A 14,923-nucleotide genomic window follows, 5' to 3' on the forward strand; every position below is an offset into this window, starting at 1 on the left:
AGCTGGAAGGGGGGTTGTCAAGTGCAAGTGTTGGTTCAGGACAGTGTTTTTTGTATATACAGGGGGGGAACAAGTATTTGATACACTGCCGATTTTGCAGGTTTTCCTACTTACAAAGCATGTAGAGGTCTGTAATTTTTACCATAGGTACACTTCAGCTGTGAGAGGGAATCTAAAACAAAAATATAGAAAATCACATTGTATGATTTTGAAGTAATTAATTTGCAATTTATTGCATGACATAAGTATTTGATCACCTACCAACCAGTAAGAATTCCGGCTCTCACAGACCTGTTCGTTTTTCCTTTAAGAAGCCCTCCTGTTCTCCACTCATTACCTGTATTAACTGCACCTGTTTGAACTTGTTACCTGTATAAAAGACACCTGTCCACACACTCAATCAAACAGACTCCAACCTCTCCACAATGGCCAAGACAAGAGAGCTGTGTAGGGACATCAGGGTTAAATTGTAGACCTGCACAAGGCTGGGATGGGCTACAGGACAATAGGCAAGCAGCTTGGTGAGAAGGCAACAACGGTTGGCGCAATTATTAGAAAATGGAAGAAGGTCAAGATGACGGTCAATCACCCTCGGTCTGGGGCTCCATGCAAGATCTCACCTCGTGGGGCATCAAAGATCATGAGGAAGGTGAGGGATCAGCCCAGAACTACACGGCAGGACCTGGTCAATGACCTGAAGAGAGCTGGGACCACAGTCTCAAAGAAAACCTGCTCAAGCCAGCGCATGTCCAGGCCCGTCTGAAGTTTGCCAATGACCATCTGGATGATCCAGAGGAGGAATGGGAGAAGGTCATGTGGTCTGATGAGACAAAAATTGAGCTTTTTGGTCTAAACTCCACTCGCCGTGTTTGGAGGGAAAAGAAGGATGAGTACAACCCCTTAAACACCATCCCAAATGTGAAGCATGGAGGTGGACACATTATTTGGGGATGATTTTCTGCATACCGGACAGGACGACTGCACCGTATTGAGGGGAGGATGGATGGGGCCATGTATCGCGAGATCTTGGCCAACAACCTCCTTCCCTCAGTAAGAGCATTGAAGATGGGACGTGGCTGGGTCTTCCAGCATGACAACGACCCGAAACACACAGCCAGGGCAACTAAGGAGTGGCTCCGTAAGAAGCATCTCAAGGTCCTGGAGTGGCCTAGCCAGTCTCCAGACCTGAACCCAATAGAAAATCTTTGGAGGGAGCTGAAAGTCCGTATTGCCCAGCGACAGTCCCGATACCTGAAGGATCTGGAGAAGGTCTGTATGGAGGAGTGGGCCAAAATCCCTGCTGCAGTGTGTGCAAACCTGGGCAAGAACTACAGGAAACGTATGATCGCTGTAATTGCAAACAAAGGTTTCTGTACCAAATATTAAGTTCTGCTTTTCTGATGTATCAAATACTTATGTCAAGCAATAAAAGGCTAATTAATTACTTAAAAATCATACAATGTGATTTTCTGGATTTTAGATTCCATCTCTCACAGTTGAAGTGTACCGATGATAAAAAATGACAGACCTCTACATGCTTTGTAAGTAGGAAAACCTGCAAAATTGGTAGTGAATTAAATACTTGTTCTCCCCACTGTATATATATATTTGTTTATTATTATTTAAGATACTCTTTGAAGATGTAGGGTTTCAGGTGCTTTCGGAAGATGGTCAGGGACTCTGCTAGCCTAGCTTCAGGGGGAAGCTGGTAAAATCAAATCAAATGTATTTGTCACATATGCAGAATACAACAGACCTTACAGTGAAATGCTTACTTACAAGCCCTTAACCAACAATGCAGTTTTCAGAAAATACCTTGCACCATTGGGGTGCAAGGACTGAGAAGAGCTTGGACTGTGCTGAGCAGGAGCTTGACAGCAAAAATAACCCAACACCACAATCACACAGGTTAGATGAAAACCCTTAACCTTTATTGGCATGTGAAAGGTTACTGAAAACTATTGTTCTGTCATCCCTGTGTGTGTGTACTGCATAGGGCCTACATGCAGTATACCCTCCAACTCCTCCTTCAGCATACGCTAAACAGCAAATACGTCCCCCCATCACACCTCCTCTCCTCCTCATCCCTTCGTCTTCCTCATTTCCGACAGGAAAGGGTATTTCAGAGATCACAAAGCTCTTGTTGGAGTGTTCTAATTTAGCCAGGGACAGACGCTGTAAGGAAAGGACAAGAGGAGAGGCGGGGAGGATCCGGATGAAAGGGGTGTTTGATCAATGGGCTGCTAATCGTCTGGTTCTTCTCAGCAACAAGCAGCACAATCAGAGCGCAATGAGATGAATGAGAGGAATAAAGCATTTACAGACCATTAGAGAAAGAAGATGGACACCAACAAGCTACTCAGAACTTAACATCTTACTACTGTCTCAATATAGACTAAATCATACAGCAGTACAGACAGTGGAGAGTGGGGATGGAGAGAGGGGGGGGGGGGGGGGGGAGAAAGAAAGCGTAAAAGAGAGCAGGGTTGATTAATTGATCTGGAGTTCGGGTATATATATAGAACCCTCAATGTCTGTCTGCTAATTAGCCTACATTGTGGGTACCCAACAGCTCAACATAGAGAAAATCCGGGGTGTGACGTAACAAATTGCTCAACATGGAAAAGCCAAATCCGCTTCACATAAATCATCCCAATCAATCTGAGTGGGACAGGGGAGATGGGGAGAGGGTGAAACATGTGGGGCGCTGCTCTCACCCCTCACTGGGTGGTGAAGCATAGCAGACGGGGTGCCGGGGGTTGGTCCCCACCTCCCTCCCTCCTGCATCAATTATGTATTTTCGCCAGAACAGATCCTTTAAAGGCCCAATACTGCTGTTTTTATATCCATATCAAATCATTCTGGGTTACAATTAAGTACCTTGGTCTAAGGCACTGCATCTCAGTGCAAGAGGCGTCACTGCAGTACCTGTTTCGAATCCAGGATGCATCACATCCGGCCGTGATTGGGAGTCCCATAGGGCAGCGCACAATTGACCCAGCATCGTCCGGGATTGGCCGGTGTAGGCCGGTATTGTAAATAAGAATTTGTTCTTAACTGACTTGCCTAGTTAAATAAATAATAAAAACCTTACTGTAACAGTTTTCTATCAAATTTGGCCAAAATAGTTTTTTGTAGCTAAAAAGCTTTCTCAAGCAAGAATTTTACTAGGACTGTCTGACAGTGGTCTGAGTGGGAGAGGACAACTTAAAACTAGCTGTTATTGGCAGAGAGATTTGGAGCTCTCTTTGTTATTGGTTTATTGACCAATTTACCGCCAGGTGATGTCATCAGGCAAGCCTGAACTCCCTTAGAAGGTCCTGTGTAGATTGCACTTTCAACAAGCAACTATCAGGAAATAACACTGATCACATTTTTTTTTGCACACTTTAACAGTGTTAATTTCATTTCGTTAATTTGATTCACAATATCATACAAAACACAGGACATTTTGACTGCTCTGGGCCTTTAAATATTAATTAATTATTAATTAATTCCCTGTCTATCTGCCGGAGTAGGAAACACTTGGCTCCTCTTGCGTGTGTGTGTGTATGAGTGAGTGTGTCTTTGTGTGTGTATATAGTATGTGGTGTGTATGTGTGTCCTGGAACTTGGAGTGCGTAACACTGAGCAGTGTGTTAAGGCTGGGGCCTGTCAGTGAAAGCTGTTTTTAAATGGGCTTGGGGCCTCAGAGGGGCTATTAGGAGGCTTAGAGGCATGAGCTCAATCACTCTGCACTGTGTTTCGCCACATAGATACAGTGCATACAAGCAGGCAGGGGGCTAGATGAATAGATACACACCTCACTGAGAGCGGGAACCATTATTCAAATGAAGTCGCATTCACAGACACACAGGGTGATACACACAGGCAAAGAATGACATTACATTATGGTGAGGAGAGATACTGTAGTTTACTTCAGGGAAACAAAGACACAGTGTGTGTGTGTGTGTGTGTGTGTGTGTGTGTGTGTGTGTGTGTGCGTGCGTGCGTGTCAAGGTTAAAAGCGATTCAGAGGTGTATTATTCCATTTGCACTTGAGAGCCCATGGTGTGAGATATGAGAGTTGTTAGAGAGCCCTATGGGAATTTCAGCACTAAAATCCTCCTCAACTCTATGTGTTTCCCTGATGGGAGAAACCCTATCCTCGTTCTACACCCCTGGAGTCATGTTAATTGGGTTGCCACTCATGAAAGAAGAGATGTATGCAGACAGACAGCTAGCTATCGCAGTGAGAGTGACCCATTTTACCTCCCACATAAACAAACACACTCATACAGACGTCTTTGCGGAGACTGGAGAGAAAATACAATAACTCAACAAAAAAAAGGAAAAGATTATCTATGCAAAATGTCCAAATGACATCAGTTTGACTGGTGGTAAAGAAAAAGAAAGATGTAAAAATGACACAACGTGTTTCAGTTCGGCTTCGATGCATATTTTATGTGGTAGAAATACGATCAGCTTTTATGACGCTTCTGTCATGAGAGGGATGGAGTTGGGCCGATTTTATGACTTAATGACCGGTAGTAAATACCTTGCAGAAACTCTCCCTTTGGCTCATCAGTTTGGGAGAATGGAATGTCTGCTGTGGTACACAGAGAGACCGTGCCGCCAAAACTTCAACATCAAACAATGGACACTGAAACAATATTTCTAACATAAATAATGTTGGGAATGATGACAGATGAAATATGGGAAAGGAATGTCTATTTTGTGATGTCATTAAAATGATCAGAAAGACGTTATAACGGAAACATTGTAACTTTAAGAGCTTTCACAATGTATATATCAGATTTACATCTAAATGTTGTAAAACATATGATTAAATATGAAACTATTTGTGAAAAGATAACAATGTGATTTTTGACTTTTTTTTTTTCTTGCAAAACTTGTGCCAGTCAGTAGCTGTCACGTTGTATAAATTATTGGAGACAGGCGCAGGAATTTGTAAAAGGGGGGGGGGGGGGGGTTTAATACTCCGCCCAAAATATACAATATGCCATGAAAAGGCACGGGGACGAAGCCCAAAACAAACACGTATACAAAAACACAGGGATGTAACCCAAACAAAAGAGCGAGGTAAAATACACGGGACCCACAATACATTACATGGGGCGAGACCCATAATAACAAATGCTCAACAATACACGGGACGAGACCCGTAATAACAAGTGCACAACACACGCAGCACGGAAGACGAAATAACAAAGCACAGGTACTCACAAGACCAACCGACATGGGAACAATAACCGACAAGACAATGGTGAACAGAGGGCACATACAGACAATTACTAATCAGGGGAATTGGAATCAGGTGTGTGTAATGAGACAGTTCATGAACGCCTAGAGGCCGCTGACATAGACCTCCGGAACTGGTGCACAGAATGAGCAGCAGTACTGGGGGAGTCCGTGACAGTGGCTATGCTACTCAGGCCAGAGTGCTTAAAAGGACTAAAAGGAATAGGTCAAACATTCTCAGTCTGCAACTGGGTATTGTGAAGTAGTCTAGGACAATTGACCAAGACGGGAGGGAAGAACAGTTCCCTCTCACCACCGTGTGATACACCCCTGATGTATCCATTCTAAGAACACTCCAGAACAAAAGAAGCCTACAACTAAGAAGGATATTGTGACTTCTGGTGGACATCCAGCGACTTATATCAAACTACTCCCCATAGATGGGAACTACTCCCCATAGACAGATTGAGTGGTTTCAACAGAGAGACGACCGAGAAAGACATCTACGCGTAAATATTTGTTGCATTTCTAATCCGAATAAGTGGTTGTTAGGGTGCTAAATATTTACGGTGAGCGTAGTTTCCAAATGTATGTATGATAAGTCCACTCTTTTTGTCTCTCCCGCTCTTTATCATTTCCCTACCCCTTTTCATTGTGTAACAAGCTGTCATATCAGGTTAGTCCACTAGGGACCTTTCATATGCATTATTTTAGTAATCAATAACTTATAGCGTGTGTGTGTGTGTGTGTGTTTATGTATTTCTATGTGATTATTTAGTTAGTTAGTAAATAAATAATTAAGACAATTTGTGTATTGCTGATTCATCACTTAGGTTAGGGTTCGTGCAGATGTACAAGGTCAAAGACATTCAGAATGAGACTGATATGAAGAAATTATTGATTGATGACTGGTATGACGCAATATTCTTGAGTTAATTCGGGAAACGGCAACTCATTAAATAAACTTTTCCCGTGGTGGCCCAAATTCCTAGTGAGTTAATAGTTACATGATTCATTTAATCGAGTAATAATTAAACGTAGTAGGTAATTATTCGATAAATAAATCATGATAGTCATGTCGTCACACTTTAATGATGAAGACAGCACCTCTGCAGACCTGAACACTGCATTCTCTCAAGATGCAGAAAGAATTCCAGCCTATTTCTCCACTCCTGTTCCCAAGTCCAAATTTTCCCTACTTTTGGTGCATAATTTTACTGCAACAAATGGTTCACTCTCATTCTAGGAGTTATTATTAAGGCTATGTGAGAGGTTATAGATCTACAGTCAGTGTCCAGATTTCAGTTTTGATTTAACACCATCTAAACAGTAGGCTACCGTTCCCTTGACATGTCAAAGGCCCGTCTTGTGTCTGTCAAATTTGGATAGCGCCTCACAATCATCACACATAACAAGGCCGGCACTGCTATCATCCTCTTTTACTACTTGACCAAATATTTTCCAAACATTACTTTTCTGGCCCTCCCCTCTCTTTATTTTTCAACTCTTCTTTCGCAGCGTTTCTCTTATTGAGTTCAACTTAGACAATGTCCTTTTTACCTCCGTGGATTGACGTGAACTTTTTCTGCCAGTTCCCAAAAGCAATATTTGGCGCATACAGTTAAGCCCTGAAGCTTAGGCTTATGCACTTATACCAGAAAGCCTAAAATAATGAATGAAAAACCTCAATGTAGCCTATATAAATTGCACAGCGATTATACATTCATAGATTTTTTTAAGGTATTGTTTCTCTTTATTCAACCCATCCGCCACACAGCCGCCCTTCAGCCACACAATATTTAATTAATCTAAACCTATCCGCTCTGCGGATACAACCACAGGGGCTGCGGGTTATGAGTCAACCGGAGCATCACTAACACACATCCCTCCATCTCAGTGGCATTCAAACTTTTTCAGCGTGGACCCCATTTTTTTCTCAGCAGAATCTCTGGGGAAATTCACGATCACCACCGAATGAGAGAGAGAGAGAGAGAGAGAGAGAGAGAGAGAGATTTGCTTTAGCAATGTAAACATACTGTTTCCCATGCTAATAAACGCCCATTGAAATAAATTGAGTTGAGAGAGAGGGAGGGAGGAGAGATACAGCAAGAGGGAAAGGAGATGTCAAGGGAGGGGGAGATAAATAATGTGGTTATGAGAGAGAGCGAGGGGGAGAGAGAGAGTCTATTTAATCCAAGTCATTTTTCAGAGTTATAAAAAAAAGTCCTCCATTTCATTAGTATTAAGTAATTAGGCAAGAAACGTCTAAAGCAGAGACATGATTAAACTGTTAACTCTATATGCTGCTAGAGCTGAGGGAGAATCAGATGGAATTAACACTGACTGACTGACTAAATGACTGACATACTAAATTATTGACTACATGACTGACTGACTATCAGCAATAGGAACTAACCGAGGGAGTGCAGAAGAGAAGCACAATCCAGTAGGTCGGTGTGTAGACAGACAGAAGTGAACATAAACTGTTTTTTTGGATGATTGACAGGGCTGCAACTCTCATTGGAAGTGAGTGGCTCTCTTAGATATGGGTTGCCACGGGGAAATCAGACAGCGAGCAGTTTAAAATCCCACTCTGCAGTAGAGGAGTGTGCTAATTAATCTCGATGAGTCAGAACCCCTCTCCCCCACACAGAGTTATAAGGTATCAGAACGTTACTTTACAACTCTGCTAGCCTCACCAACAGCAGGAGCACAACTATGTCTTTATAGCCGTCAGGAGACAAATTATTTCACAGCATTAGCACAAAGTAACACTATAAAGCCATCACACTTTTGAAGCCTTAAGCTATTAAAATATGGTCTCTGGCTGCATTTGGCTAATTGCAGTATCTTACTAATATCTCTCAAATGTAAAGTTACTTGTATAAGTGAAGTATAACTGGGGACCAGATGCAAACTTGTTGATCATTATCTTAATGGTGTTGTAGTTAGTTAGCGGTTCATGTTTTCCCAGATTGCAGTGGCACACGGCTGGGATGGCAGAGAGGACGCCAGATGGGGCACAGACAGGGTGGTACTAGGTCTGTTGCCACAGTAACACAACAGCATCTTTCTGGGCAGAGACAGTCAGTCGGCTGAAGGGCAGAGATAAAAGAGAGAGAGACAGAGATAACTGTGTGAAGCCACAAATCCAGCAGTAGGAAGAGGAGCTCTCTCGCCCAAATTAATACAAAAGGAAAAGCTGAAATGTCTTGAGGCAATAAGTATTCAAACCCTTTGTTATGGCAAGCCTAAATAAGTTCAGGAGTAAAAATGTGCTTTATTATTTGTCACATGCGCCGATTACAACTGTAGACTTTAGCGCAAAATGCTTACTTATAAGCCCTTAACCAACAATGCAGTTAAGAAAAATAAGTGTTAAGAAAGTATTTACTAAAATAAACTGTAGTAAAAAAAATATATATATATATATATATATATATATATATATATATATATATATATATATATATATATATATGAAAAAATATTTTAAGAGCAACAATAAAATAACAGTAGCGAGGCTATGTACAGCGGGTACCGGTACAGAGTCAAGTTCCTATGAAGTTAAAAGTTAAATTAAATAAACAAATAAGAGTCCATGCAAATTGTCCAGGTGGCTATTTGATTAATTGTTCAGTAGTCTTATGGCTTGGAGGTAGAAGCTGTGAAGGAGCCTTTTGATCCTAGACTTGGCACTCCGGTACCATTTGCTGTGCGGTAGCAGAGAGAGCAATCTATGACTTGGGTGAGTGGAGTTTTTGACAATTTTTTGGGCCTTCCTCTGACACCGCCCAGTATATAGGTCCTGGATGGCAGGAAGCTTGGCCCAAGTGATGTACCGGACTATACACACTACCCTCTGTAGCACCTTACGGTCGGATGCCGAGCAGTTAACATACCAGTCGGTGATGCAACCTGTCAGGATGCTCTCAGTGGTGCAGCTGTATAACTTTTTGAGGATCTGAGGACCCATGCCACATTTTTTCAGTCTCCTGAGGGGGAAAGGCTTTGTCGTGCCCTCTTCACAACTGTCTTGGTGTGTTTGGACCATTATAGTTTCCTGGTGATGTGGACACCAAGGAACTTGAAACTCTCAACCTGCTCCACTACAGCCCCGTTGATGTGAATGGGGGCGTGTTCGGACCTCATTTTTCTGTAGTCCACAATCATTTTCTTTGTCTTGCTCACGTAGAGGGAGAGGTTGTTGTCCTGGCACCACACTGGCAGGTCTCTGACCTCCTCCCTATAGGCTGTCTCATCGTTGTCGGTGATCAGGCCTACCACTGTTGTGTCGTCAGCAAACTTAACGATGGCGTTGGATTCGTGCTTGGCCACGCAGTCGTGGGTGAACAGGGAGCACAGGAGGGGACAAAGCATGCACCATAGAGGGGCCCCCGTGTTGAGGATCAGCATGGCAGATGTGTTGTTGCCTACCCTCACCACCTGAGGGTGTTGTCAGGAAGTCCAGGATCCAGTTGCAGAGGGAGGTGTTTAGTCCCAGGGTCCTTAGTTTGGGGATGAGCTTTGTGGGCACTATGGTATTGAATGCTGAGCTGTAGTGAATGAACAGCATACTCACATAGGTGTTCCTGTGGATCTGTTGGGGCGGTATGCTGGTGTTGATATGAGCCATGACCAACCTTTCAGTTCACTTATTGGCTACTGACACGAGTGCTACGGTCCAGTAGTCATTTAGGCAGGTTACCTTCACTTTCTTGGGCACAGGGACTATGGTGATCTGCTTGAAACATGTAGGTAAAACAGACTTGGTCAGGGAGAGGTTGAAAATGTCAGTGAAGACACTTGCCAGTTGGTCCGCACATGCTCTGGGTACACGTCTTAGTAATCCGTCTGGCCCCGCGGCCTTGTGAATGTTGACCTGTTTAATGGTCTTGCTCACATTGGCTATGGAAAGCATGATCAAACAGTAGTCCGGAACAGCTGGTGCTCTCATGCATGCTTCAGTGTTGCTTGCCTCGAAGCAAGCATAAAAGGCATTTAGCTCATCTGGTAGGCTCACGTCACTGGGCAGCTCGCAGCTGGGTTTCCCTTTGTAGTACATAATAGTTTGCAAGCCCTGCCACATCCGACGAGCGTCAGAGCCGGTGTAGTAGGATTCAATCTTAGTCCTCAATCTAGTCCTGTATCGACACTTTGCCTGTTTGATGGTTCGTCTGAGGCCACAGTGGCATATCATATCATAGCATATCTCATAAGCGTTCGAATTAGTGACCCGCTCATTGAAACCGGCAGCTCTAGCCTTTAGCTCGGTACGGATGTTGCCTGTAATCCATGGCTTCTGGTTGGGATATGTACATACGGTCACTGTGGGGATGATGTTGTTGATGCACAAAATTGATGAAGCCGGTGACTCAGGTGGTATAGTCCTCAATGCGATTGGATGAATCCCAAAACATATTCTAGTCTGTGCTAGCAAAACAGTTCTGTAGCTTAGCATCCGCGTCATCTGACCACTTCTGCATTGAGAGAGTCACTGGTACTTCCTGCTTTAGTGTTTGCTTGTAAGCAGGAATCAAGAGGATGGAATTATGGTCAGATTTGCCAAATGGAGGGCAAGGGAGAGCTTTGCACGCATCTCTGTGTGATGAGTAAAGGTGGTCTAGAGTTTTTTTTCCCCCTTGTTGCACATGTGACATGCTGCTCGAAATGAGGTCAAACGGATTTAAATTTGCCTGCATTAAATCCCCCGGCCACTAGGAGCGCCGCTTCTGGATGAGCATTTTCTTGTTTGCTTATGGCCTTGAGTGTGGTCTTCGTACCAGCGTCGGTTTGTGGTGGTAAATAGACGGCTACGAAGAATATAGATGATAACTGTCTTGGTAGATAGTGTGGTCTACATCTTATCATGAGGCACTCGAGGCGAGAAATACCTCGAGACTACCTTAATATTAGACATTGCGAACCAGTTGTTATTGACAAATAGACACAAACCCCCACCCCTCGTCTTACCAGAGTTACATAATAAGAAGCATGGACTCACTTGGTGTGCAATAATAGTGTTTACCATTATTTCTGAATGACTACCTCCTCTCTGTACCCCACATATACAATTATATGTAAGGTCCCTCAGTCAAGCAGTGAATTTCAAACACCGATTCAACCACAAAGACCAGGGAGGTTTTCCAATGTCTCACAAAGAAGGGCACCTATTATTTGATGTGTACAAAAAAAGCAGCAATGAATATCCCTTTGAACATGATGAAGTTAATTACACCTTATGGTGTATAAATACACCCAGTCACTATACGTCCTGAATACAATACGTTATGTTTGGGGCAAGTTCAATACAACACCTACACTGAGTATCACTCTTCATATTTTCACGCATGGTGGTGGCTGCATCATGCTATGGAAATGCTTGTCATTGGCAAGGACCAGGATGTTTTTTTATGATAAAACATTTAACAGAATAGAGCTAAGCACAGACAAAATCCTAGAGGAAAACTGGTTTCAGCCTGTTTTTTTAAATTTAAAATTTATTTCACCTTTATTTAACCAGGTAGGCGAGTTGAGAACAAGTTCTCATTTACAACTGTAACCTGGCCAAGATAAAGCAAAGCAGTGTGACACAGACAACAGCACTGAGTTACACATGGAATAAACAATAAACAAGCCAACAATACAATAAACAAGTCAATGACAGTCAATAAATAGGCCATAGGAGCGAATAATTACAATTTAGCAGATTAACACTGGAGTGATGAATGAGCAGATGATGATGATTTGCAAAAGAGACACGGAGACAAATTCACCTTTCATCATGACAATAACCTAAAACACAAGACCAAATATACACTGGAGTTGGAAATATATGGCAAGACTTTAGTGGCTGTTTAAGCAATGATCAACAAACAATATGACAGAGCTTGAAGAATTATGTGAAAATATTGTACAAACCAGGTGTGCAAAGCTCTTAGAGACTTACCCCAAAAGTATATATTTCCCCCTTCCACTTTGACATTAGTATTTTGTGTCGATCGTTGACCCAAAAACTACATTTAAATCAATTTGAATCCCAGTTTGTAAGACAACAAGATGTGGGGAAAGTCCAGACGTGTGAATACTTTCTGAAGATACTGTATACTGAACAAAAATCTAAACGCAACATTTTCATGAGCTGAAATAAAAGATCCCAGAAATGTTACATAAGCACCAAAAGCTTATTTTTCAAAAATGTTGTGCAGAAATGTGTCTCATCCCCATTAGTGTGCATTTCTCCTTTGCCAATATAATCCATCCACCTGACAGGTCTGACATACCAAGATCATTACACAGGTGCACCTTGTGCTGTGGACAATAAAAGGCCACTCTAAAAATTTGCATTTTTGTCACACCTCACAATACCACAGATGTCTCAAGTTTAGAGGGAGCGTGCCATATGCATGCTGACTGCAAGAATGTCCACCAGAGCTGTTGCCACAGAATGTTATGTTAATTTTTCTACCATAAGCCACCTCCAACATCGTTTTAGAGAATTTGGCAGTACTGTACGTCCAACTGGCCTCACAACCGCAGACCACGTAAGCCCAGGACCTCCACACCCAGCTTCTTCACCTGCAGGATCATCTGAGACCAGCCACTTGGACAGGTGATGAAACTGAGAAGTATTTCTGTCTGTAATAAAGCCCTTTTGTGGGGAAAAACGAATTATGATTAGCTGGGCCTGGCTCCCCAGTGGCTTGGCTCCCAAGTGGATGGATCAATGCCCTCCCAGGCCCACCCATGGCTGCACCACTGCACAGTCATGTGAAATCCATAGATCAGGGCCTGATGAATTTATTCAAATTTACTGATTTCTTTATATGAACTGTAACTCAGTAAAATCGTTGAAGTTGTTTGTGCATGTTGAGTTTATATTTTTGCTCAGTTTAGCAAGCCACAGCCGGCCACGTGACTCACTTTCTGTGGGAGCGAACCATTTTCGTGAACGGGGTGGTGTACCTAGTAAACTGGCCACCGAGTGCACATGTGTGGGTGCTCTAGAGGGAGCGATGACAGAAAAGTCAATAGAAGCCAGAGGTCAAGATCATAGCTTCTCTCCTCCAGCATGTCCTGCAACCCAAAGTGTTTGTGTGTGTGTGTGTGAGCGTGTGTGTGCATGCGTGTGAGCGTGTGTGCTTGACAGCCTATACAGTTTTATTATTTCCTGTTGAAGAAATGAGCTGGTTGTGATTGCATTTCACTAAATGTCACCAGGCTCAACTTAATCCACCAATAAGAACACACGGGCCACAGCCCCTGTTGAGACAGTGCTGTGATTTCCTGTCTGCCTGTCTGTTATTCTCTCCAGCTCCTTTCTCTATCTCTCCTCCAATTTTCTCTTGTTCTCTATATCTATCTCTTTGGAAGAGGGGTGTGGGTGCGTGCGTGCACATGCTAGGGATGTGACAAATGGACAATTTTGCTAAACGTTTAACTTCTTTGATATAGGGGGCGCTCTTTTAAATTTTGGATAAAAAAACGTTCCCGTTTTAAGCGCGATATTTTGTCACGAAAAGATGCTCGACTATGCATATAATTGACAGCTTTGGAAAGAAAACACTCTGACGTTTCCAAATCTGCAAAGATATTGTCTGTGAGTGCCACATAACTGATGCTACAGGCGAAACCAAGAGGACATTTCAAACAGGAAGTATCCCCAGATTTTGAAGGCGCTGTGTTTCAATGAGTCCTTATATGGCTGTGTATGGGTCACGAATGAGCTTAGACTTTCTGTCGTTTCCCCATAGTGTCGACAGCATTGTGACGTATTTGTAGGCATATCATTGGAAGATTGACCATTTTACACTACATATACCAGGTGGCCGCTTGGTGTCCTCCGTCGCAATTATTGCGTAATCTCCAGCTGCATGTATTTTTCTCTTTGCTTCCGAGGAGAAACCCAACTGCCACAAATTATTTATCATCGAATAGATATGTGAAAACACCTCGAGGATTGATTCTAAACAACGTTTGCCATGTTTCTGTCGATATTATGGAGTTAATTTGGAAGAAAAGTTTGGCGTTGTAATGACTGAATTTTCGGCTAGACGCTAGAGGTTAAACATCATAACATTCAGAGAAAAAAATAACCATACAATTCCACATCAATTCACAATGCAGAATAATGGTCTTTTTACACATGACCGCTAGGGCCGGGCAATGAAGTGACATCTACCGCAGTCATATACCCTTGAAAGCGCCTCGGCAATGGCATGTTTGTTTGTCTGTAACGGTACACTACAGCTTTTCAAACGCCGACATGAAACCTTCTCTGGAGATAGTTTCGAAGCGCCACTGAATGGGCATTTTACTTGTCTGTATAGGAATGCCCCATCTGAGCCTGGATTAACGTCCATCACTAGGTGGGCAGAACTGTCAATCAAATAATCTTGAGCTGCCTGCACGCAGCCTGCCTGTATGCTGCTTGCGCGCAGACCACTCTCTCCTAAAATAATAACTTTAAAGTTTGTTAAATACTGTGATTTACCATGACATTCAGTAGAAAGAAAACTTCTGCTAGGAATCGACTCCTAAAATTCAATATTTTTGGAACAGAGACAGATTAGTTGCCATACTTCCGCGAACACAAACGCTCACATCTTTCATAGCGAGCTAGCGAGGGACTGCGAGAGAGAGGAGGGACATAGAATAGGCAGGTCGGCCACCAGGCAGAAGG

The 14,923-nt window shown here is 42.9% G+C and overlaps 1 protein-coding gene and 1 long non-coding RNA gene across 8 annotated transcripts in view; one reads left to right on the forward strand and one right to left on the reverse strand.

Annotated features, from left to right (window-relative positions):
* Positions 1 to 14,923, reverse strand: part of mast2 (microtubule associated serine/threonine kinase 2) — a 164,947-nt gene that overhangs the window by 55,875 nt on the left and 94,149 nt on the right. Inside the window, exon 1 of one of the 7 annotated variants that reach the window (XM_090232066.1) lies at positions 115 to 173. The exons of the other annotated variants lie outside the window; for them this stretch is intronic. Coding sequence (XP_090088192.1) covers positions 115 to 145 — 31 coding nt within the window. The 5' untranslated portion in view covers positions 146 to 173. Of the gene's footprint in view, positions 1 to 114; positions 174 to 14,923 lie in introns of those variants that run through there. 7 annotated transcript variants of the gene reach the window in all.
* LOC149984020 (uncharacterized) overlaps positions 1 to 14,923 on the forward strand; it is a 468,468-nt gene that overhangs the window by 35,384 nt on the left and 418,161 nt on the right. The window lies entirely within an intron of this gene.

The sequence above is a fragment of the Oncorhynchus mykiss genome, chromosome 4 (assembly GCF_057628025.1).
Source record: "Oncorhynchus mykiss isolate SJ-2025 chromosome 4, ASM5762802v1, whole genome shotgun sequence".
In the NCBI taxonomy this organism is placed as follows: domain Eukaryota; kingdom Metazoa; phylum Chordata; class Actinopteri; order Salmoniformes; family Salmonidae; genus Oncorhynchus; species Oncorhynchus mykiss.